Below are 26,968 nucleotides of genomic sequence, written 5' to 3'. Positions count from 1 at the left end.
GTTACAATATACCTTAAGGATAAATATACTATAGTATCTGTGAGTTTACTGACATATATTGCAAAATATGTAAAATATTACAGTTTTTGTATATTGCAATATATTTTAAAATAGTAGGAATAATATACTGTAAAACATATATTACAACATACTTTTAAATATATTGTACATAAAAGGTATACTATACAATATATTGGATGCTTATACACAATGTATTTTCAAATAAGTTTGTTACAATATATTAAGGAAGATGTATGTTTATATTACAAATATAATGTTAAAAATATGAATTTGAACTACATATATTTTACATTATACTGCAAGATATATCCACAAATTTTTTTGTGTAATTATGATATATTTCATTTTCGTAAAGGATGGAGGCGCTCTAACACCACCCTCAGCAAAGTGACACAGTAAACCACACGCAAAACCTTCTGCTCTGGACCTCTTGGTTATGCCAGCCTCCCAGGCTTTTGCAGAAAGTGTCTTTTGTGTCACAGGGAATCTCACTTGTGGAAGGGCGTCATATTGAAACAAGGTGATTTCATGAAAATGAAAAAAAAACTCATAGAATTGTTATTGTGTTCTCACGGACCATTTATCTGCTACAAGAAAGAGAAAACGCATTTACTCCATTAGTTTTTGCTGTGAAAGATGCGTTTTCTACATTAAAAATGGTTGAATCGAAGTTGCTGAAAGGCTCTCTTTTTTACTTTTTTTTTTAATTGAATGAGCTTGCCTTTTCTGTCTTATGTGAATAAGATTCAATGTGTTCTGCTGGGTCCAGCCTTTTTTGGGATGTTGACGGCCAGAAACATTGTGATGACAGATCAGAGTTGTCTTTATTTGACCAAGATCTTATGGAGAAAATTCTTTTTACATCTTCTTTTCATTTTATGTTCATTTATACCTACATGTGCTTTGGCTCATTAGTGTGCATGTTAGTTATTACAGTTTAGACGTGTAGTATCTACTGTGCATAATCACACGTTAAACAAGATACTCATCTGATTTTGACTGTTTGACTATTTTACTTTTAAATGAATAAAAATAACTTTTTGTCAACTCAAATTAATTTTGTTTTGTCGAGTAAGACTAACGATAATTAAATGACTAAAATCTGACTAAAACTAAAATGCAATTTAGTCAGAAGACTAAAATGTGCAGATTTTTCCAAACATACTGTATGCCTCCTATGGAACAGCAGTCTGTAATCAAAGAGGCAATTCAGTTACTTAAGCCTGCTTTTTAGTGCTCTTCATGCCTCTGATATATCAACACACAAACAGCTCTCCTATCTGTTTAATATCTGGAGATAAATGGCCCTGAAGGCCTCTCCATTAGTAATGGGCGGAAGAACGCTTTGCCTTTCAATTTTAGCTCTGTTCAATTTCACTGCCTACACAGGACATTTCCAAAGCTGGACTAGAGATCTGACAAATGTCTCCATTATTACAAATCCAAGGGGCTGAGCTGTCAATGTCTTGTGGCCCGAGGTTGCTATTTTGACAACTGAAGTGGAGTTACAGTCCTGGGTAATCAAAAGTCTCTTTCCCTACCACAATATAGTATAAAGTACTCACATAATTTCCTTGGAATCCAGGCTGCTATATTTCTTATTAAGCCGACTGCCACTATCATTCTTCATTTCATCCTCAGTGCCATAAACCTGCTTGAACCCTGGAGCCTTTTTTTTCACCATTGATCTGTTTTTACTGGGCAGCCACCACACCTGTGGAGGCAAAGATATTTAAGAATCCTGACCACATAATGCATTAATAGGTTTTCAGATTTCGAAAATTATGAATGATCAATAGAAGGTGTATGAAAAAACAAGAGATCCATTCATTTTTTAAGGACACTGCTACTTGAATTTTATTCAAACTGAATTTTATTCAAACTAGAGCCACGAGGCAGCAGCACTAAGCACTGTGCCACCCTGCTTCATTTTTTTTGGTTTATTTGCTTACCTGAACATCTTTGATAAACAAAAAGAAGACATTCCTGCCGTAAACACAAAACTCCCTCAGAGTGGGAATGATTTGTTTTACAGAAAAACCTCACTCACCAGTTCTTCTCGAATCCCGGAATTGTTGATGGTCTCAACTATTTGAGTGGTGTAGTTTTTGTAATAAGGGTGACATGCACACATATTTTTGATGTCAAAGATCACAGATATATTATGCTGATTAGCCAGGTCCAGAAGCTCTGTCAGTTTTGGTATACTCTGATTCTTTGCTTCAGTTTTATCTGCCTCTGATAGGGAGGAGACCGTATAGAATGGGTCCCTCTGAAACACAGAATACAAGTTAGCAGTTTATGATCCACCTACCTAAAATGATTGCCATTTACAGAGAGTTTGTGCTAAACAATGTGCTACGTTGTAGCCTCCCATTTATCCCAAATCGGAACAAAGACAGGTCAGATGCAAACAGATGACAATTGTTGCATTCATTTGAAAATTCAATTTTTCCTCCCATCATCATTATTTTAATATATTAAAATATAAACAGGTTTATATTACATCATACTTTAAGAGGTAAGAGGTAATTCCAGTATACAGTGTTATGTCCTTTAATACACTGACTTTATGAACCTATCTTTTTGGTTAAATAATCATCAGGAGCCATGGCTTATCTCAGTGCCAACCCATACATCTATCTATCCATCAACATTTCCTTTGCTTGTTCCAAAGCAGGGTACCATGGGGACAGAGCCCACCCCAGAAGCATAAGAAGCAAGACATGACACCAGTCTGTTATAGAACACACTCACAGACCCATTTATATTGGGGAAGAAACCTAAAGAGCAAGTCTTTAGAGAGCAGAAGGAACCCAGAATATTTAATTAAACACTGTGAATAAGAGGATAAGTATCTTTGGAACATAAAGATGGATCTGCACTGACAGGAGAAAGGCAGATTAACAAATCTAATGGATTTGTAAATGAAGGAATAGAGTCAAGCATTAAATCAACTAAAACAGCTGAAAGGTCCAGTGGCAGTTAATCAAGGACCTGTGTGAACCGTTTAACAGCATATCAAATGAGAATTGTTAATAAGGTCTTCTCCTCCTCCTGTTTCACCAATTCAGTGGTTTGCAGTGTTTGCTGAATAAAGTACCACACTCATGTTTCATAGCTCTTTTGATAAGAAAGCAATTGTGCAGTACTGTCAACTAACATCATTTTGGTCATGGTCTTGACTGTTTTTTTTAAATCTTTTTATCACCTTTAATACCAAAATGTGTTCCACACTAAAGGGAGCAGACTCACCTCTACAAACCACGCTCCAGCATTGAGAGTCTGCAGATCTTCCCAGGTAAAACAAGAACTCTCTTTTTCTTTTTGGTCTACATTTGTTGTTCTTTTCAGAGATTTATCATCATGCATCAAAAAAGGAACACCATCAGTGCTAAGCAATAAAATAAGAGTCAGACACATGGACCATTAGAACAGTTGTCTTCACATGTAATTATATCTGCATTTGTTAAATATACAGATGGAAAAGAGCCTCATAAGGCAGTATTTTAGATATTATTCAAATATAGAGGGTGACAAGAATGTCATGGAAGAGTCAGAAAGACCCAGCAGAGGCTGGGTAAAGAAAGTGAAATCCATATTGACAGCGATCACCGATGTGTGCCGCTGTGTGTCTGTATAAGGTTTGCTTCAGTTGAGAACTGTGAAGAAGGATCACAGTGAGAGTGAAGTAGACAGAGTGAGAACAAAAGGAGGTGAGAAAGAGAGAAACTTGTGGTGCCAGTTCATAAACTCTCCCAGATAAAATGCATGGAATCAATACATCTTTATGTCTCTTTTATTCTGAAGAACTATCCATTCATCCATTATCCAACCTGCTATATCCTAACTACAGGGTCACGGGGGTCTACTGGAGCCAATCCCAGCCAACACAGGGCGCAAGGCAGGAAACAAACCACTGGGCAGGGCGCCAGCCCACTGCAGGGCACACACACACACCAAGCACACACTAGGGACAATTTAGGATCGCCAATGCACCTAACCTGCATGTCTTTGGACTGTGGGAGGAAACCGGAGCGCCCGGAGGAAACCCACGCAGACACGGGGAGAATATGAAAACTCAACTCAAGGAAATCCTGTGAAGCGAACCCAGATCCCCTAACTGTGAGGCAGCAGCGTTACCACTGCAGCACCATGACGCCCTCTGAAGAACTATTCTTCTCTTATTTCTTCTTCTCCTCTTTGATTAATATTTTTTTTAATAATGATTCTTTTTGCACATTTTATTTTAGGATGGAGTGAAACATTAAGATAAGTTTTCATTACAAGCCCTAAGATTTAAAATTAACTACCACCAAGTGTTTTACTATATAGAACTCAATTTGTGACATGTTTACTTGATGCAAGATCTGTGAACCTCATTTTCAGGAGTTTTTTATACTTCTCTTTTCACCATAGCACAGAAAAGTGTGGTACATTCTTATTTATTTATTTTATTTTTAGTTAAATTCCTCTTATCATGAGATATGTTCATTAGACCTCACCCCTATGTGACCCTGAATTTGATTATGCAAGTTTGAGAATATTATTTTATATTATGATTTTCATCAAAAAATTATCATTGTTTATCATTATCCACAATATTACTCTTTCTTTTAATTAGAGTAACAGGGGTTCAATAACTTGGATGCTAAATAAAACAACAACTAAAATTTCAGAACAGTGGTTATCACTAGGGCGGCACGGTGGCGCAGTGGGTGGCGCTGCTGCCTCACAGTTGGGAGACCTGGCGACCTGGGTTTGCTTCCCGGGTCCTCCCTGCATGGAGTTTGCATGTTCTCCCCGTGTCTGCGTGGGTTTCCTCCGGGCGCTCCGGTTTCCTCCCACAGTCCAAAGACATGCAGGCTAGGTGGATTGGTGATTCTAAATTGGCCCTAGTGTGTGCTTGGTGTGTGGGTGTGTTTGTGTGTGTCCTGCAGTGGGTTGGCACCCTGCCCAGGATTGGTTCCTGCCTTGTGCCCTGTGTTGGCTGGGATTGACTCCAGCAGACCCCCGTGACCCTGTGTTCGGATTCAGCGGGTTGGAAAATGGATGGATGGATGGTTATCACTAGTAAAATATTCTAAACCAAGTTTTATTGTTAGGAGACACCTAGAATTTATTATTAGGGAAACACCTAAGGCACAACCAGAGAGTACTTTCTTAAATGTGTGGAGGGGACTTCTTAAGTGGTAAAAGCTAGAAATGAAGCAAGGCAGTCAAGATCTAAATTAAAAAAGACTTTCTGAACAGTCAGTCAAAGTTCTCTTTTGATGTCCCTGATACTAGATGTCTTTACTTCTTGACACAGTTGATCCCCATGATGTGTCCAACACCCATGCCTCCATGATCTATACATCTTTACATCTCTCTGTTAAGCACCATCATATTTGCTCCAAGTTGTTTTGTCACCAAACACTAAAGTTTCACTTTTTGTTCAATTTACTTTAGCTCTCCTACTACATACAAAGACCTCTTTATATTTTTCTCTATATACAGTAATGCAGCATTTGTTTCCACAAGACATAGTTTTTTTGCTTATACAGACCTAACATTTTAATTTGATTTTTAGATTGTTCTTAGCTCTTTTTAATCACTAACCAGCAAAGCCCAAACCAAGGGATCCTTTGAAATTGTAACAAAGTACATATTTAGTAAAATATTAATTTGTTATTAGTTATTGATTTTTGCAATTTGAGACTCTATTTTGTTTTGTTTTTTTTCAATGAAGGTATCTCTTTTTCACATTTACTGTATTACTTGCTGCAATCTATAGTTTAGGTCTTGTAAATCTATTTGTGCTGTTTCATTTGGGATTTTGTTTATTACAGACTTTGTAGTTTTGGTTACCCATCATTTAGACATGGCTGCGGGTCAGAACAATGGAGGTCATGATTCTGGTGCTAACTATGTGATGGATTAAATGTTCACCATTCAAAGCAATCCAAGTTTTTGGATATACTCCAACATTTATGTGTTCTCTTTCCTAATATAATCAAACCTTATAAGCAATTTTTGGTTTTGACCTTTGCTTTCTTTCCCAGATACAGTAATATTTTTGCTTTTCATTTTGGTTTTGTCACAAGTCTTGATCTCCCAGCATTGACCTTTGTCTCACTTTGACTACATCTCTTCTCCTAATCTGTCTCAAAAAATCCTCCTAACATAATAACAGAAATTATATTAACCTCATTTGGTTTTTCAACTGATCAGTGACCCACTCTTAAATCTCCTATAGTTTATCTCAAAAACAAAAATAAAATGTTTTTCTTTCTTTCTTGGAAAGTTTTGAAAAGCATGCTCCAATTGATTTATACTTTTTATTGTCATAATTATCTGGAATTTATTACCTTTTGTACATATTCTTCTGGGCAAATGAGCCACGAAATTAAGTCAAAACAGGCAGAGATCTTAAACCAGAAAGTCAAAATCAAAAAAACAATGCCCTAAATTCTAACCAGAATCACAATTTGTAAGTCAAAAAAATGTCAAATTTCAGAGACTTGAAATACGGTAACTCTTTTAACACAAGTGATTTCAGTCCAAAAACTTGGAAGAGTAGGACTGGCAAATTGCCATCTTGAATACTGGTGACCTGTTGATGTCGCAAACCACAAATTCTGGCTGACATACTTTAGCAAGTGACTTATTATTAACCGTCCACAACACTACATAAAATAGTGGCACCCATAATGGTGACTTGAAAAATAAACAAAATAACAGCTAATGTTACAAAAAAAAGTGAGTGCTGAAATGAAAACCCATAGTTAAACAAGAAACATTGTTTGCTTTAATTAATTATTCATTTTGAGGGGGCATTTTGATTTTCATGGGTGCTCCATTCTATATACAGGTATTCTGTTTCTGTTTTTATGGTTGCTATTCTAACTTGCAGTGACCGACATCACAATTCTCTCTTTTTATTTTTTTTAACATAATTTATACATGCTGGCATCCATGACAGCACTTATTGATAATGGTTACCACAGCACTACAGGAAATGAAGCCTGTCATGATATCTGCTGATTATGTACTAATTATGCATTTTTTAGAACATTTTATTTTTTAACTTATTATTCACATTTTTGTCACTTATTGTGATGTCATTAACTGCCATGGCTACTTTTCTGTCTATGACTGCTATCCCATGGCTGCAGTGGTGCTGCACATTCATCAGTTAGATGGCATCTTAATTTAAGAGTGAGTGGTTGCAATAACTGCTCATGTGATCTTTACCTAAAATATAAAGGAAAGAGATTTTGCAAAACAATTAAAGATATGTGATTATTTCAGAATTACAGATTCACAATCCAGCTTTTCTGATTTCTGGTTAGCCTTTTAACAAAGGTTTGCCATATCACTCAATTGCCACTTGTCATATTGATATGCTCTTTTAATGGAAATATTTTCTTGCTGGTCATTTTACCTAACAAGCTCCAAAACAAATGGGAAAAAAGACAGCAAAATTTGACTGAAAACTATTTTTGTTAATAATTTGCATTTTCTAGATTTTGCAGCAATATGAGCTAGTTCTTTCTAAGGAACACTGTATAAAAATAACAAGTTATTAGAATCATTCTGCCCCTACCTGATCAGGACATCTGTCTCAAAGGCAACAACACCACAATTCATACTCTTCTTGAATGACATCATTGTATTTTCAGGTGCCAACTGATAATGTAAACAAATAGCCTTGTTAAAAAATGTTTACATTCCAAATCAATGATGCTTTAATATTGAAATCTTATAGTGGATCTGACCTTACATTTTTTTTATACAAATGCAGTTTTGAGTCATTTTTATACAAAAAAACACACTACAGAACAATGGCACTTTGAACTCACCATTGGTAACCCTCGATGGCCAATCAGTGCTGGTTTCTTTGGTATGTTTTCTTGTAGACAAGGAGATGAAATTTCCAAAAATTCCAGGTAGCATGGAGACAGGAAGACCGCAGCCACAATGATCAGGTAAGTAAGCATGATGAAAACCTTTGAAACTATAAAGGATGCAAAATGTTCAATAATGAGGGAATATTAGTGTAAAATACAGTATATACTGTGAGCTATGGGCTCCAAAGCATTTCTAAAAGAGGTTTGTTAGAGAACATGCCCTGAAGAGACTCTACCAGCATAAAGATAAATATCACACATTCGACCAGATGGTTACTGCCTTTTTTCAAACTTACACACTATTCTTATTATTTGTGAAAACAATCAACTGTTCCTTCATGCAGTGTCATTGCCTGAGCTGAAAAATGACAATTTACAACCTGGGATAAAATACTGAGGAACAGTTAAAGTGTAGCAAACAGTTATTTTCCCAGTTGAAGTTTAATATAACACTTAAACCATTAGGCCATGATAAAAGTGCAAACATTCTTGTTTGAGATAAAATCGTAAAAAGAATTCAAGTGTATTTACTTTTAATGTAATTTATTTCTGCTGCTATTTCTAGAAATAATGAACAAGTAGTTCCATTACGGTAAACCACAAAGTTAGAAGTTAAAATAAGAGAAAGCCATTGAAGTGGAAGGAGGTTTCCAGACATGAGTCAAAATGAATACAGGAAGATAGTGCATATTACAGAAATGTTAATATCTGACATTAATATTTCAATGCAGGATCTATCAGTAGTGTTAGAAATGAAATGGAAACTAAAAGCCAAGTAAGGAGAAGGAGACAATAAGGAAAAAAATAACCTCACCTTTGCTTTTGGCCATAAAAAATTGCTGGAATACAAATAAACTGCAAAGGCAGACAACAACAGAACCAATGATGTGGAGAATGGGACTTGTTACCTGGTAAGGAGGGATATCATATTAGTAGCCTGCTTTGGGGTGAACTTAAAACAATGGATCCTCTTTCTGTAATTTACAGAATAACTGCAATAGTACATTTACAAATGAAGAAGGTACCACAAACTACATCTTTACTTTCCTTTGCATGATGCAAGATTAGACACAGTGTCTTCAGTGGTTTGTTAAACAATTTAATATCAGTCCTTGTTTCTAAATTAATGTATAATTTTACTTTTTGAAATTAAATGCTTTTATTTCTCGTTGAAATTAATAAGTTAATTATCCAAAAATGCTTTATTCAATGCATAATAATGCATCCTGTGGCAACACCCAGTGGTAACACTGAAGCTTAAGAGGTTAGAGATTCCTCAGAATGAGTCCATCTGTTTTCTCAGTTAAAAACCAGAACTATGTCTCATAACAAATTAATTCTAAGATGGATGCATCCATGGAACTTTCAGGTTTGCAGGAGGATGCTGTTTTTGCAGAAATATCTAGCTAAAAATTGGCTTTGAGTACTCTAGGCATGGAGAATTGGATATGAGGACCACATCCTGTACTGAGTCATAATCAAATGATTTATAGAGGCCTTACCTCTGTTGGCTAGGAATTCAAATTATAATAAAAAATAACAGAAAATTTCAAAGAAAGCATCAGGATTTCTGTGCTTTGTTTTTCATATCACCACTATTCAGTGGTCACAAATATTGTAGGAAGCCACTACTGGCACATCCCCACACTCTCACTTCATTCATACTGGGTCATTTTATACTCTTTCGATAGCAAAGGATGTCGAAGGACAAAAGCAGAAGGTGCCAATCCTATAGTTTAAATTTTTTGCTGCCATAGATTTAATGCACTGTAGTCAATTGAGTTGGAATTTTGGTTTCAGTAGAAAAAAAGAGGGTTAAGGAGACAAATGTCTGATTAAATGGCATCTTCTGCTGATCACAAGATTTGTAAATTAGGTTGGAATGAAACTCGGTTGGCCAGGGGTGTTGACTCCATTGGGTCAAAATGGAAGTATATATATATATATACTGTATATAATATATATACAGTGGAACCTCAGTTTGCGAGTAACATGGTTTACGAGTGTTTTGCAAGACGAGCTAAAATTTTTAATAAATTTTGACTTGATAAACGAGTGAGGTCTTGCAATACGAGTAGTATGTATACGCTTTGTCTGCTGAGCGTCATGTGATCACAACTGAGCTGATGGTTCTTCTCTCTCTCTCTCTCACTGCGGGATTGTGGGCAATCGTCTCCTATTCTCTGTCTGAGTCGACGTGCCTCACTCATATAGTCAACATCCGTACGAGCGTATACTGTTTACTACAGCAGTGTGTGTGGGTGTGTGTGCGTGTGTGTGTGTGAGTGTGTGTGTATGCGCACGCATGTGTGTGCTGTGACGTGCGAGTCCCCGTCTTGCACCCCAAAACATGAAGCTGAGTCTCAGTACTTTAGCAACACCAGCTTTTTTCAGCTTGAAACAGCAACCGCGCGGTTATTTATTGTAGCGGGATCTGCCACTCTCCTATACACAGACACAGCAGTCAGGCAGGGTCGTGGCCAAGTAGTATTGTGACCTGCGCATTTATAATGTTCCTTGTTCCTTGTATCACCCATCGACGGCAGGCGCTTATAACATGTCCGTGATCTTTTCAGATTCGCTTTTACGGCGAACTGCTACAGCGCTGGGAGACTGCGATTGCTTTGGGACGCTCTTCCACGTGTTGTCCCGTTGGGTGGAATCCCACAAGAGTTTAGAAACTTACTCACACCAGCCATGATTCTTTTCAAAGGTAAAATGCAGGTTAATTTGTTTTATGTATTTTTACTTTATATTTTGTATTAATCATTTTTATATGAATAGTTTTGGGTTGTGGAACGAATCATCTGAGTTTCCATTATTTCTTACGGGGAAATTCACTTTGATATACAAGTGCTTTGGACTGCGAGCACATTTCCGGAACGAATTATGCCACTAAGAAAGAGTACTAGCACTGAAAAGAAATTATTTCAATGAATATGACCAGTACTAGGATGTTTATTAGTGGCAATGAATATGTATTTCCTTTTTTAATTCTCGTCACTAACAAATAGCATGAATTTTGTGTCTCTTCATCCCTACAGATTTTCATAACTAATTTATTCATTTAATTACCTATCTTCCCAACAAACCTTTCTCCTCACCTGAAGAAACATGCTGACAGTTTTCAGTTCTTCAAACCATCCTAGATACACAGCAACGATCCCAGACACAGAGATTAACAGAGCCAGGGTAATCAGGACCTGCAATGACACCACAGTCAGTTTTGCTGCCCACAGTTTTGAGGCCCACTGCCCATTTATAATACAGTATTTTATTGTGAGATTACCCTAAGTATCTTTAGCTTGAACTTACCTTGTGCATGCAGTGCATAACCAGAGGTTCTTTTAGGAGAACAAGAAGTACTGCAAAAATCTACAAAAATGAAAAGGAAATTAAACCATTGCTCACATCTATCTTTTCCAATTTCCAAAATGCAGAATTACTTAGATTCTAAGCACATATCAGATTTTATCTATGGTATTAAAAGAATACTCCACCAAAAATGATATTATTTTCATATGTTACTTACACTATGTACTTTGTAGTGATGGCTGGGAACATTTTTAATCTCTTGTTTCATGCAGATTGAAAAGGAAGAAATTTCTGACATAACAGAACTCAATTGTAGCCACTGATGTACAACAGCAAACAATGTGAAAAATCTCATTGAAAGTAAAGAAATAAAAAAATTTCCTGTTTCTCATATCGCATAATCCACTTGTCTGCTATCCAGTTGTTTGGAGAAAATGTGCAAAGCAAATGCTTTTTTGCTAAAATATTGTTAAAAATAAACCATAATGCAAAACTAAGAAAGTATTCCAAAAGAAGCCTATGTATTTTTGTTAAATGAAATTTATTTTACTAATACATGAATTTCTTAAACATAACATAAAATGAGCAGTAATTTTTTAGGGATAAATAATAACCAACAATGATTAAAATTCAGAATAACAATAAATGCTCCTCACTATTCACTTGGCTTATTAAATACTATTTTTTAAATTAAACATAAATTTATTATGCATTTTTAAAAATAATTCAAAAGTAATTTTTAAAATGCAGAATTAATTGCTGTAGACAATTTTTTATAACTTAATCACAGAAGCTACTTTGTTTTGAGATAGCCATGTTTAATATAACTGGAAAATCGTTTTTCTCCACATATAACAATCAAGTCGACAGAAAAGACATGGAAAGCTGGCCAGTCCTGACATCTGTGTGGCTTTAAAAAGTGCAGCAGTGGAGTGTCTGAAATTGGCCTAAAATTTTCTCCATGAGACTATCACATTGTAACCATCATGCTAAAACCCTAAAGTTTTTCAGGGTAGTGTGGTGTGTCACCTTCATTTTATTTCTTCTTGCTGGGCCATTGCGAGCAGCTCATTCCATTTCTCACTACAGATAAGTACTATAGGTTTAGTATACAGTATAGAAAACACATCTAAAAGGTGGTCTTTGAGAAAACTAGCAAAAGTTGTGGGATTCATTTAACATATTGTACCGACCCAGTACTTGATTTGGGAAGATGGTGTAGCAAAACAAGAAGGTTGTTTCAGAATGAGGTTTATTTAATACGTGTAAATAGATCAGAGTATAAGGCAATAATAAAAGGAACTGAACTGAGTTCTATTTACACATAACCATAACCCCCTCACCGTTCTGGTTGTGAGAGACAACCTAGCAACTGAAGTACATTCAGAACTTTCTATCTATTCCATAGCTTGCTATGGTCTTCTACCTGGTGTCTGGCCCAAGGTCTTACCTCCAGCACCTCTGTTCCACTTTTAAACTCACCAGTTTCTATGATCCCTCCGCTCTTTTCTCTGCAGACATAAATCATATGGACTGCATGCTATTTCAGTCCAGCTGGTGTGATACTCACCACACCTAAAGTCACATCATTTGATGGAAATGAAAATGATCAACCTACAGAGGGCTGAATTCAAAGGCACCCTAAAAATCAAAGTGAAAAAATGATGTGACAGGCTAGTCTATTTTGCCAAAATTTCATTGCAGCAACTCAAAATCATACTCAGTAGTTTGTATGGCCCGCACATGCTTGTATACATGACTGACAAGGATGGTGTCGTGGGGGATCTCCCCCCAGATCTGGACCAAGGCATCACTGAGCTCCTGGACAGTCTGAGGTGCAACCTGGTGTTGTCAGATGGACTGAAACATAATGTCCTAAAGGTGTTCTGTTGGATTTAGGTCAGGTGAGCGTGGGGACCAGTCAATTGTATCAATTCCTTCATCCTCCAGGAACTGCCTGCATACTCTCGCCACATGACGCTGGGCACTGTCATGCACCAGGAGGAACCCAGGACCCACTGCACCAGCATAGGGTCTGACAAGGTCCAAGGATTTCATCCCGATACCTAATGGCAGTCAAGGTGCCATTGTCTAGCCTGTAAAGGTCTGTGCATCCCTCCATGGATATGCCTCTCCAGACCATCAGTGACCCACCACCAAATCAGTCAGGCTGAACGATATTACAGTCAGTATAACATTCTCCACGGCTTCTCCAGACCCTTTCATGTCTGTCACATGTGCTCAGGGTAAACCTGCTCTCATCTGTGAAAACCACAAGACGCCAGTGGTGAACCTGCCAATTCCGGTATTCTGTGGCAAATGCCAATAGAGCTGCCGGGCAGTAAGCACAGGGCCTACTAGAGGACATCGGGCCCTCAGGCCACCCTCATGAAGTGTGTTTCTGATTGTTTGGTCAGAGATATTCACACCAGTTGCCTGCTGGAGGTCATTTTGTAGATCTCTGGCAGTGCTCATCCTGTTTCTCCTTGCCCAAAGGAGCAGATACCAGTCCTGCTGATGAGTTAAGGACCTTCTACAGCCCTGTTCAGCTCTCTTAGAGTAACTGCCTGTCTCCTGGAATCTCCTCCAAGCCCTTGGGACAGTGCTGGGAGACACAGCAAACCTTCTGGCAATGACACGTATTGATGTGCCATCCTGGAGAAGTTGGACTGCCTGTGCACCCTCTGCAGGGTCTAGGTATCACCTCATGCTACCAGTAGTGACACTGACCGAAGCCAAATGCAAAACTAGTGAAAAAACAGTGAGAAAAGATGAGGAGGGAAAAATGTCAGTGGCCTCCACCTGTTAAACATTCCTGTTTTGGGGGTCATCTCATTGTTGCCTCTCTAGTGCATCTGTTGTTAATTTCATTAACACCAAAGCAGCTGAAACTGATTAACAACCCCCTCTGCTACTTAACTGACCAGATCAATAGCCCAGAAGTTTCATTGACTTGGTGCTATACTCTGATTAAAAAGTGTTCCTTTAAATTTTTTGAGCAGTATATAATAATCTCTGAACAAATCCAAATCGCATTATGTGATATCATCTACTGCTGAATTCTGCTCTGTAACTGTAATATTTCTATTGCACTATTATATTGTATAGAGGATTACTTGTGTTCTGTTCTGTGTATTGTGTTGTATTTACCCCCCCCCCCCTTTTTTTGACACCCACTGCACACCCAACTTCCAACCTACCTGAAAAGGGGTCTCTCTTTGAATTACCTTTCCCAAGGTTTCTTCTATTTTTTCCCTACAAGGGTTTTTTTGGGTGTTTTTCCTTGTCTTCTTAGATTCTTTGAGAGTCAAGGCTGGGGGGGCTATCAAAAGGCAAGGCCTGTTAAAGCCCATTGAAACACTCCTTGTGTGATTTTGGGCTATATAAAAATAAATTGTATTGTATTGTATTGTATATAAAAATAAAAAGCGATGAGTATGAAAATTCCATTGCCACACTGGATGTTACAAGAGCAGAGTTTGAGCCGATGAACAAAGTACTGAATTTGCACACATACTGTCAAATACAGATTTCATATAAACTGCCAACAAGTGAGCATTCACAGATTTTACTCAGAACAATTTTATTTACAGGTGCTGATCATAAAATTAGAATATCATGACAAAGTTGATTTATTTCAGTAATTCCATTCAAAAAGTGAAACTTGTATATTAGATTCATTCATTACACACAGACTGATGTATTTCAAATGTTTATTTCTTTTAATGTTGATGATTATAACTGACAACTAATGAAAGTCCCAAATTCAGTATCTCGGAAAATTAGAATATTGTGAAAAGGTTCAATATTGAAGACAACACCTGGTGCCACACTCTAATCAGCTAATTAACTCAAAACACCTGCAAAAGCCTTTAAATGGTCTCTCAGTCTAGTTCTGTAGGCTACACAATCATGGGGAAGACTGCTGACTTGACAGTTGTCCAAAAGACGACCATTGACACCTTGCACAAGGAGGGCAAGACACAAAAGGTCATTGCTAAAGAGGCTGGCTGTTCACAGAGCTCTGTGTCCAAGCACATTAATAGAGAGGCGAAGGGAAGGACAAGATGTGGTAGAAAAAAGTGTACAAGCAATAGGGATAACCGCACCCTGGAGAGGATTGTGAAACAAAACCCATTCAAAAATGTGGGGGAGATTCACAAAGAGTGGACTGCAGCTGGAGTCTGTGCTTCAAGAACCACCACGCACAGACGTATGCAAGACATGGGTTTCAGCTGTCGCATTCCTTGTGTCAAGCCACTCTTGAACAAGAGACAGCGTCAGAAGCGTCTCGCCTGGGCTAAAGACAAAAAGGACTGGACTGCTGCTGAGTGGTCCAAAGTTATGTTCTCTTATGAAAGTAAATTTTGCATTTCCTTTGGAAATCAAGGTCCCAGAGTCTGGAGGAAGAGAGGAGAGGCACAGAATCCACGTTGCTTGAGGTCCAGTGTAAAGTTTCCACAGTCAGTGATGGTTTGGGGTGCCATGTTATCTGCTGGTGTTGGTCCATTGTGTTTTCTGAGGTCCAAGGTCAACGCAGCCGTCTACCAGGAAGTTTTAGAGCACTTCATGCTTCCTGCTGCTGAAGAACTTTATGGAGATGCAGATTTCATTTTCCAACAGGACCTGGCACCTGCACACAGGGCCAAAGCTACCAGTACCTGGTTTAAGGACCATGGTATCCCTGTTCTTGATTGGCCAGCAAACTCACCTGACCTTAACCCAACAATTCAGAAGAGCTGAAGGCCACTATCAGAGCAACATGGGCTCTCATAACACCTGAGCAGTGCCACAGACTGATCGACTCCATGCCACGCCGCATTGCTGCAGTAATCCAAGCCAAAGGAGCCCCAACTAAATATTGAGTGCTGTACATGTTCATACCTTTCAGTTGGCCAACATTTCTAAAAATCCTTTTTTTGCATTGGTCTTAATTGATATTCTAATTTTCCGAGATACTGAATTTGGGACTTTCATTAGTTGTCAGTTATAATCATCAACATTAAAAGAAATAAACATTTGAAATACATCAGTCTGTGTGTAATGAATGAATCTAATATATAAGTTTCACTTTTTGAATGGAATTACTGAAATAAATCAACTTTGTCATGATATTCTAATTTTATGACCAGCACCTGTATAATGCCAGAGTTTGGTACCCATTAATAAGGTACATAAACAGGAACCAGTCTTGGCTGGGGAGACTGGCCACATTGTGATGTTGGGAGGGTCATTAAAATACACAGAGGGGATTGGTTGTTGATTTGCTCCTATGACAATTGGAGGATGCGCACTGTAAGAAAACGTGAGTGAGTAAAGAGTTTTGGAGTTTGGAGAAGCAACTGGTCTCTTGTGTTTTTTCCATAGCAGACACAACAATTTGGCGAACGAGGATGGCAGACTTTTCACTACCACCCCCGGCTCCTTTTCTTGCCCTGCCTAGTGACCCCCCTATTCCGTGGTGTCAGAGGTGTAGAAAGTGTCAGAAAATGAATCACTTCTCCAGATGCTGCCGTTCTGCACCTGCATCACAGCAAACAGTTTTGCGTGCTCAATCTTCATCCAGTCAGCCTTCTACAGTAATCCATACAGTCAACTGCAAATAGAATAATTTCAAAGTATGCCATGTTTATTTGGAAGACATCTGCCTGCCTTTGCTAATTGACACTGGTGCTAAAGTTTCTTTATTATACTGGGATACATATCAGACCTTTTTCTCACATCTTTCTCTTCATCCCGCAACCATGCCACTCCAAGGATATGGGAACACTGATATTGTAATTTGTGGAATTCTTGATTTGACTGTACACTAAGTCCCTTGCCTCTTTTCCATTTCACATCTCTGCTACAGGTTCCAACCTTATGGGCTTGGATCTATTTTTGGCCTTGATTTTTCACTTGCTGACAGCAGAGGCACTGACATTTTGTTGGTATCTCCATCCTGGGTACAAAAATGGCCTGCTGTTTTTAATAGCCGTGGCTGTCTGTTCTCCTTTACACACCAGCCACTGATTAATCCTTCTGTTCCTCCTGTTTTACAGCCATTGCGCAGGGTACCTTTAGCACTTTGTGGGGATGTGCTTTCAGAACTGAAGCAGATGTTGGAGGCTGGCATTATAGAACCTGTGAATGCATCTCCATGGGTCTCAAATATAGTCATCGCAAAAAAGAAATCTGGTGGCCTTCGTGTCTGTGTGGATCTTCGAGCTGTGAACAAAGCTGTGGTGCCAGGAAAATATCCGTTGCTGACTACAGAGGAACTTACTACAGTTTTGAACGGTTCTACAGTGTTTTCTAAGCTACGTCAAGGCTACCTACAGGTACTTCTGCATCTGGACAGCAGGAATTTAACTGCTTTTGTGGCCCACATGGGCGTTTTCCGTTATACGAGGATGCCTTTTGGACTCTCTTCAGTGCCTAGCTGTTTTAAAAAAATCATGCACACCATCTTGCAAAACATCCCTGGTGTTGTAGTACCTGGATGACATAGTAGTGCATGGCTCAGATAGTGCAACTAATGATAGACGCCTCAGTTTAGTGTTTGCTGCTCTGGCCCGGAATGGACTCACTGTGAATACAGAAAAGTGCCTTTTTGCTGCCTCACAGGTAGACTTTGTTGGTTTTCGCCTGTCAGCACATGGAATCTCACCATTACAGTCAAACGTAGATGCTATACACAATATGCCTGAGCCATCCACTACATTCGAGTTAGCTTCATTCTTGGGAATGACGGCATACTACCTCCATTTTTTGCCCAAGTACTCTTCAACAACTGCACCACTACGACAATTACTGCAGAAAGGTACACCGTGGGAATGGTCCCCTTCCTGCCACCAAGCAGTTCATTCACTTAAGCAACAACTCACATCACTCCCAGTGCTGGCACACTTCGATATCAACAACCGCACCTTTGTGACTTGTGATGCCTCTTCCTCCGCTATTGGTGCCTTGCTCTCACAAGTACAAGACAGACACGAACGTCCTGTTGCTTTTGCTTCTCGTGCTCTGACACCCACAGAGAAAAGGTATTCAGTAGGTGTGAAAACATAAAAAGATGTAATTGAACAAAATATATGTGTGTATAGAAAATAGGACAGAATGACGAAACTTGTTTGTGTTTTGCGTACGTGACAAAAAGCATGTATACTTTCTAGAAGTTTCTTTTGATAATGTGTGTGACAAGAAAATATACCTTTAGGGTAATGACTTTACAAAAACTGGAAAAGTACAATGAGTCAGGATGCTATTTTTTGCTTATATGGTCAACGATCAGGAGATTAGAAAGGTATAAAAGAACAAGGACATCTGCGCTCGAGGCAGATGAAGCGCGGTGTCCTGGGACTGTGTTTCTCTGACATTTTACCCTTGCCTGGTATGTATTAATAAAAGGTTTTTGACTAATTTTAATTTTCTTCTCTGTCTTCAGTCACAAAAAGTGTCCACAGTTTTGGCGCCCGGACGTGGGGCCAGAGACGGCCGGTCGACTCCTCCGGCGAGACCATTTCAGTGATCCGTCTTAACAGCGGACTGCCGTTAACTTGAGATATCCGGCAGCAGAGCATGCAGCTCCGGCAAAAGTTAGGACTGCCCTGTCCTGAAACAGTTCTTGCGTGAGGAGCCCCTGGTCTCCTCTTTGCTACATCCACGGTGACTGAACGGATTTCCAGACAGAGCTTGCACACTTCCAGGCTGGGGTAAGCACCGGGGGATTTCCGAATATTTTTTAGATTCTAAATAACGGGAGGGCGAGTTTCCTGTTGACCGTCTAGTCATACTCATATCTCAACGGGTTAAGTCACCTGAGCTGGAATCCAGGGATGTGAGCGGACAGGCTAACGGGACGAGTAACGGGGTGGTATGGAAATAAACCGAAAAGAGCACAGATTACAGGATTGCTGTTAGGAACGAAATGACACGTAGCGCTATGGAAGATATGTAGCTATGGAAGATATGTAGCGCTATGGGAAAATAAATAAATCTACATACGGAATAAGCAACAAAACCGTGTTCTCCTGGGAACTGGATCAGGACCGATAGTTAGGTGTCTCCCCTTGAAACTAAGAAGGGAACAGTTTAGGTTTAGTGAGTGGCACACTTAATGCCTTGCTGATTCATACGTACAAGGGATTAGGCGAATCAGTATATAGTTGGAAAATTAAATACAGAACCCGGGAGAGCAAGGGGATATAATGGGAATTTATAACAGTAAGCCTGTTAATCGCCGCACAGGGGGATCAAAATCATTAATGCTGGAAGAATTAATTTCGGAGGATCAACAGACGCTCCGTAAAAATGGGTCTCCTAGAAAATTAATAGAAAAGAAGACAGGTTTAGATTTCAAGAAGGCATGTAAGAAATGGAATAGACAGAGTGGTGGGCGTTGGCCAATAGAGGGGACAGGAGATGTAAATAATAGTGGAATCGATAGAAATTTAGAAGCAGTACCCCCTTTATCCTATTATTTTTTCCCCTCCTCAGAACCAACCTCAGGCACCTCCATTATCCCCTCCTCTATCCCCCATTCCGACTGCCCCCCCTGCACTACAACTAGCAGAAGTTTCCCCTGATGAATCCCCAGGCACAGATCACTATGACTCACCCTGTACTACACAAACCCCCGTCTCCAAATGCACTCGAAGTCAAACCTCCACTCACAAACCAGCTCCAACTTTTTTCTCCTCTAATCCTTCACTTACTTGCCCTTTAATAGAAGTTCCCAATCCCCATTATAACCCTGCCCATCCAGCTGGACCCCAAAATCCCACAACAGTTATGATAAATCGGAATTGGGACATCCAAGAACTAAAAGATGTCGTGAATGCACTTCCAGATCCAAAGGAAGTAGGAGGACTAAAATTTGTTGAACAACTTGATCAGTTAGATAGCATGTATAAGCCTAATGCTGCTGAATGGACCCAGGTACTTCGTCGAAAGTTTGGGACCACATGGGCCACTGTTAGCAGGGTGTCCGCAATGACATTCCATGGGTATGGAACCCAGCTTTAACTCGAGGACAGGGGATAGGTGGAGAAGGCGAATTTATTTCTGCTGCAAAACAAAAGAGAGACGAAACAGTTGATGAATGGGCACATAGGATTCAAGACCTTATGGCTAATCACTCGGGCTTGGGAAATGCTGATGACCGCACTCGAGCTGCAGTTCCACCTTTTGTTTCCGGTTTGCACTTTGATATACAAAACAAGGTCCGCACTTCCTGTATTGAGTGGGAAAGTGCCACGTTTGATGAAGTCAAACGACATGCTGAACAGGCCGAATCGAACTCTCATGCCAAATTATTGGCAGCACAGATGAACTATTATACCAGGAATGCTCCTGACCAAGGTCGAGGATATGGCTTTAGAGGAAGGGGACGAGGACGAGGAAGAGGACGAGGTGGTTTTAGAGCTCCTCCTGTTGACCACACTAAGAATCCTTTTATTTCCCTCTCCCTTTAATTCCAATGCTAATTCCTTCTCTTGCTACGCCTGTGGTGAAACTGGACATTTTCGTCGGGAGTGCCCTCACAGACAGCAACAGCCCCCACCTCCCCTTATTCCACCTGTTTCCTCTGACACCCCTGACTAACAATACTGGCCATAGGAAAACGCTGGGACCTCCAGCCACTCTTTTCAACTACCTTTGCTCACTCATAATTCAGAGACTGATTCTTTACTGACATTGTTCGTTGATGGAACTGAGACTGTTTTCTTAATCGATACTGGTGCCGCTCGCTTGCTGGCAAAGGTCCCTGCTTCGAACGAAAACTGTTACTGTGCTTACTGCTTCTGGACAACCTCACCTTTTTCAAGTTTGAATCAGCTTTGTTTTTTCTGTTCAACCCCCAAGTTGTTGTGTCAAATTACCCCTTATCCCAAACCCTCTTTTGCAGCATGGACTTTAGATATTTCCCCACACACCATTCTCCTCAAAGCCCTACACTCTTTTTCCCCTTGTTTTTTCCCAATTTACAGGCCCCTGACATTTTACACTGTACTGCCCAATACTTCCCTATAGAAGTAGACACCACCTGGCTAGAATCTTTCCTTACTTCTGGTACTTGCCCCGAAACCCTTCACATCTACTGTGTTTTTATTTCATCCACAAAGGCAGCTGCTTCTGTTCATTTTACATGCTCACAGCACATATATTATCTTGGCAAAATAGTGCCTCATATTTTTTCCTTAGCTAAATCACACACTGTTAAATGGGGGGAAATAGGACCATGGGTGGAAAAATGCCTTGAAAGAACAGACTGGTTACAAGTTACTCCAGGTATTTTTGATACTCCTGACCATTTAATAACTAAAGTAGTGTTTCAAAGGATAGCCCACTGTGAGCCTCTGGTGATCCACCCGAAATCCTCCTTCCGCCCGCACCGTGCCCAATATCCTTTGTCTCCCGAAGCAGAGGCTGGCATCTCCGCCGTACATCCCGATCTTGTCAAACGCGGTACCGCCGATGGACATGGACCGTCATGCCTCAGGGATACAGAGAAGCCTTTTGTGTTTCTGGTTAAGCTCTTGCCCAAAATTTAGAAGGCGTCTGGCCGGAAAAAGGTAGTACATTGATACAGTATGTAGATGGAAATAATATGTAGCGCTACGGAAAGAAGATTGTACAATAGATACTCAGAAATTGTTGCTGTTTCTGGGGGGAAAATGGCCATAAAGTTTCTAAGGTTAAGCTGCAGCTAAACAAAACAGCAGGTTATGTCTGTTTTAGGTATTCTGGGCTACTGCAGACAGTGGGTTCTAAATTTTACTGAAAGAGCACAGCCGTTGCAACAACTGGCTGAGAAGGCTCTGTAACCTCAAAGCTACTCTTTTTTCTGCGCCCGCGCTAGGTTTGCCTGATCATTTCTCGTCCATTCACTTTGTTTCGTGGACGAAAAGCAGGGATTTATGAATGCAGTACTGACGCAACAACATGGAGATAAACAAAGACCGGTGACTTATTTTTTCTAAAAAACTGGATCCAGTGGCCGCAGCACTTCCTCCGTGTCTTCGTGCTGTGGCTGCAATAACAGAAGCTGTATTAGCAAGCACGGATGTAGTTCTCATGAAATTTCTTCTGTCTTTTTCTTTTTTTCTTGTGACGTGTGTATTTGAGAGGCTGTTTTATGTTTGTTTGTCCTGAAGAGTGGAACTTGCTTTTCTTCAGAGTCCATTTGTTTCTGTTTCCTTTGCTGCATTGTTTCCAAATATAGTGTAAATATAGAATAATACTGGGGTGAAGTGTGTTGAAAATGGTATGGGTGATTTTGTGTGTTATAGAGTGTATTAAAGGGATCCCTATGAGTATCAGAATGTACTCTGTACTTTGTCAAATGTTACAATTGAAAAAATGGAGCACCCTCAACCAGTTACGCAGTGGTCCAAGGGGACCTCCTGCTGGAAGCAAATCAAATTTCATCAAGCTAAGTGCACAAAACAGCTGAACTCGTAGCACTCACTCAAGCATGTCAGCTGTCCGAAGGGAAGATCGTAACAATTTATACAGATTCCAGGTATGCTTTTGGAGTCTGCCATGATCATGGAACATTATGGAAACTAAGGGAATTTAAGACCAGTCCTGGAGAGCTCTAACTAAAAACTGAAAAAGATAATTATCGATTTGTGTAATTGGTTTAGCGCAAATGAATTGTCTCCACTTTTGTTTAAGGCTTGTAAATATACAAAAGTATTTTTCCTTTTAAACCCTGATCAAGTTTGAAGGGAAAATGCTCTTTTAATAATATTACATGAGAAGGGAGACAAGTTTTTTTGGCGATAAGCGGAATGTGTCTAATTGTGATATGAATGTGTGTCTAATTGTAATATGAATGGAAGTTGTATATTTTAGGTACTATAAAGGAAGAGCATGGTGACGCAGTGGTCAGCACACTTGATACGAATAAAGGTTCAAGCACGTATGTTTTCCTTGTTAATAACAAGCATGAAGGAAAAGACGCGTTTAAGTATGTTGCATAGATAACCTTTAAGCACAACTTAAGACCAGTACTGGCAAACCCATCCAACATCAGAAATTGATCGAATCCCTTTAGAAGTTATAACCAAACCATCGGAGCTAGCGATTGTTAAATGTCAAGCTCACACGGGAAAACAGGATCCTGCTAGCAAAGGGAATGATTTAGCTGACCACTTTGCTAAAGAGGCTGCATATAATAACACACCAATTTCTTTATTCCAACAGAGAAATGACCAGGACCCTGATAATCAAATTATTTCTTTACAGAATGCAGCCACGGATATCGAAAGGAGAAAATGGTCCAAAGAAGGGTCCCTCTCTGATGGAGTCTGGACTCATAAACACACTAACAAACCTTTTCTCCCAATGATCTTCTCTCTAGTCTTGCAGGTTTGCGAACCTCGTTGAAGGAAATCCACCAGCAGGTTCATCGAACCTGGAGGACCAGCCCCCTTTCCAAGGATTTACCAATTCCTTTGGGCACCTGGATCCTGGTTCGAGATACTCGGAGGAAACACTGGCATCAGCCTAGGTGGAGAGGACCATTCCAAATTCTTCTATCCACACCACACGCCGTGAAAGTTGAAGGACTGCCTGCCGGGATTCACGCCTCACAATTGCAAGAGATGGCACCCTTGATTGCTGTGCTACTATGCTTTTCTTTTCAATTGTCTACTGCCCTGGTCACCTTGACTTTCCCGTTGGGAATTACCACATCAGTGCAGTTTGATTTCTGCTCTATTATCAACTGTGGGACTGGTCGACAAACCCAGTGGACCGGATCTGACAAATACGTGTGTATGAGGGGAAGTGATTGCGACAACTGGCAATGGGTTTTTGCTAACACTGGAACTGAGGACTGGGGTTATCAACCTTTTTGAGGCCCAAAAATACGGTTTGAAAAATCGGTTTTCTATCATAAAAGGACATGCCTCTCATTGTATGTGCTGACAACCATTGTAACTCAGGTATTTATGTATTAGGGGTATATGTATCTGGAACAGACCCTTTAGGGAGATTTCTAATTAAGATTGACAATCCTGTTACTAACACCCCTCATTCTCTGGCACACACACCCATCTCCCCAACTTTTGGTTATTTATTCACTACTTCCAAGAAACCCCTCTCTAGTTCAAAGTGTTCTAATCTATCTATTCTTTTTTCCCCCACCCGTCACATGGATACCCCTATGTTTCAAACTCACGAAGGAAATTATACATGTTTCAAATCTTATGGAACGACATGGGTAGGAGAATTACCATTTTCTTTCTGTTCTCAAACTTTTCAGGTTAACTTTTCTCTGAACACCGTTCTGTCTTCCTTTCTTCTCTCCCAAACCACTCCTAGATCAGATATTTGGTGGATGTGTCGTAGGTCCAAATTATTTGCCACCTTTCCCCCTAATTGGTCTGGTACCTGTGCTCCAATCCAATTAGTTATGCCTTTTAGACTTCTATCCTTACCTCCCTCTCCTTACATGGCCCTGGAGTATACATAGATGCTATTGGAGTCCCTAGGGGTGTCCCAGACAGATTTAAAGCTAGGAATCAAGTCGCAGCCGGTTTTGAATCTATCATACCCCAAATTACTATTAATAAGAATGTAGACTGGATTAATTATCTTTATTATAACCAGCAACGTTTCCTTAACTTCACCAAAGACGCTATTGAAGGCATACATGAACAGCTTGATCGTACTTCTCTGATGACTTGGCAAAATCGTCTAGCCTTGGAAATGTTACTTGCCGAAAAGGGAGGTGTCTGTGCTATGTTTGGTGATGCTTGTTGTACATATATTCCAAATAATACCGCGCCAGATGGATCAATAACTCGTGCATTGGCAGGCCTCACTGCTTTCTCTCTAAAGAACTTTCCACTAATTCTGGCATTACAAATCCCTGGGATCAGTGGTTTGCATCCTCCTTCGGATCCTGGGGACAATGGATAAGATCTGTTTTTATTTCTTTGGTTGTGACATTTTGTCTCCTCCTCCTGGTTGGTTGTTGTATTATTCCTTTGGTTCGCTATATAAATATCTAAGTACTTTACCGCCTCTATGGAAAGGGCATATGTGCTACATGATGAGCGCATGTCTCGTATAGCTTCTTCCATTTTCTCTCCCCCTTCCCCTTCATCAACCATTTCAAGATAGAATTTATAGGCCCACATCATTTTTGTTCAAAAAGGGAGGAGTGTGAAAACATAAAAAGATGTAATTGAACAAAATATATGTGTGTATAGAAAATAGGACAGAATGACGAAACTTGTTTGTGTTTTGCGTACGTGACAAAAAGCATGTATACTTTCTAGAAGTTTCTTTTGATAATGTGTGTGACAAGAAAATATACCTTTAGGGTAATGACTTTACAAAAACTGGAAAAGTACAATGAGTCAGGATGCTATTTTTTGCTTATATGGTCAACGATCAGGAGATTAGAAAGGTATAAAAGAACAAGGACATCTGCGCTCGAGGCAGATGAAGCGCGGTGTCCTGGGACTGTGTTTCTCTGACATTTTACCCTTGCCTGGTATGTATTAATAAAAGGTTTTTGACTAATTTTAATTTTCTTCTCTGTCTTCAGTCACAAAAAGTGTCCACATAGGGGAGCGGGAAGCCTTAGCATGTGTCTAGGCCTGTGAGAGTTGGCATGTTTATTTGTATGGTAGATACTTCACACTTTGTACTGACCATCAGGCTCTTACAACTTTGCTGACAACCAGTGGCACTGGCCACCGTCCTTTGCGGATTATTCGATGGGCAGATTGTCTGTGCCATTATAACTTCACTCTCAAGTTTTCCTCAGGAAGAGAAAATGCAGTCGCTGACATGCTGTCAGGCACAATGACTGTGCAAACAGTTGTAGAACTACACTAAGACATGGAGGCAGATCTGGTACAGTTGCTGCACTCTCCCCTTCAAGATATTGTGTCCCTTCAGGAACTGCAAGAAATCTCCAAAAATGATCCTCTTTTCACAACCCCCTCATGCCTACATCACTAATGGATGGCCATCCAGAGTGTCCTCTGAACTGGAGCCTTACTTTAGAGTGAAAAATGAGTTGTCTATTTGGAATGATCACTGCATTGCAAGAGGAAACATTGCTGTCATTCCAGAACCACTCCGGGGCCGTGTCTTGTCAATGGCACATGAGGGTCATCTTGACATTGTCAAAGTAAAGCAGCGATGTCGCGAACGGGTATGGTGGCCAAGTATTGATCGAGACATTGAAGCCCTTGTCCGTGACTGTGAAGCCTGCTTTTTAAGTGGTAAGACAGGTTGGCCACCCACCCCTCCTCTTCAGCCTTTGGTTTGGTCTTCTCATCCATGGGAACATCTCCAGCTTGACATTTGTGGAGAACTGCATAATGTTCCACATCACCAGAGGTTTCTGATTGTGGTCTATGATTTACATTCGAAGTGGCCTGAAGTTTTTCCTGTGGGCTCCATTACATCAAAAGTTGTAATAGACAGTCTATGTAATTTGTTTGCTCGATGGGGACTGCCTCGTGTTATAACTACAAACAATGGCCCACAGTTTATCTCACATGAGTTCCAATCATTCCTATCAGAAAGAGGATTGAAACATATTCATACTGCTTTCTATCACCCACAGGTGCATGGTGGTGTAGAATGCTTCAATCAGACTTTAAAAAATGGTATTCGTGCACACCTGACTCAGGGGTTTCCCTTCCACACAGCACTACTGGAAACTCTTCTTCATTATCGAGCAACCCAACATTCTACCACAGGCATTTCCCCAGCTTTCCTGAAGC

General features: G+C 39.8%; 1 protein-coding gene across 4 annotated transcripts in view; it reads right to left on the bottom strand.

Moving 5' to 3' along the window:
* Nucleotides 1–26,968, bottom strand: part of gdpd2 (glycerophosphodiester phosphodiesterase domain containing 2) — a 135,585-nt gene that overhangs the window by 16,879 nt on the left and 91,738 nt on the right. For all 4 annotated transcript variants that reach the window (XM_051934954.1, XM_028815833.2, XM_051934955.1 and 1 more), the window contains 8 exons: nt 11,229–11,288; nt 11,018–11,116; nt 8,728–8,821; nt 7,866–8,020; nt 7,610–7,692; nt 3,277–3,415; nt 2,072–2,293; nt 1,587–1,735 (listed from right to left, as the gene is read on the bottom strand). In XM_051934954.1, coding sequence (XP_051790914.1) covers nt 1,587–1,735; nt 2,072–2,293; nt 3,277–3,415; nt 7,610–7,692; nt 7,866–8,020; nt 8,728–8,821; nt 11,018–11,116; nt 11,229–11,288 — 1,001 coding nt within the window. The remainder of the gene's footprint in view (nt 1–1,586; nt 1,736–2,071; nt 2,294–3,276; nt 3,416–7,609; nt 7,693–7,865; nt 8,021–8,727; nt 8,822–11,017; nt 11,117–11,228; nt 11,289–26,968) is intronic.

The sequence above is a fragment of the Erpetoichthys calabaricus genome, chromosome 12 (assembly GCF_900747795.2).
Source record: "Erpetoichthys calabaricus chromosome 12, fErpCal1.3, whole genome shotgun sequence".
Lineage (NCBI taxonomy): Eukaryota > Metazoa > Chordata > Cladistia > Polypteriformes > Polypteridae > Erpetoichthys > Erpetoichthys calabaricus.
Note: the sequence above shows the minus strand (reverse complement) of the source record. Positions and strands in the feature narration are given on the sequence as shown.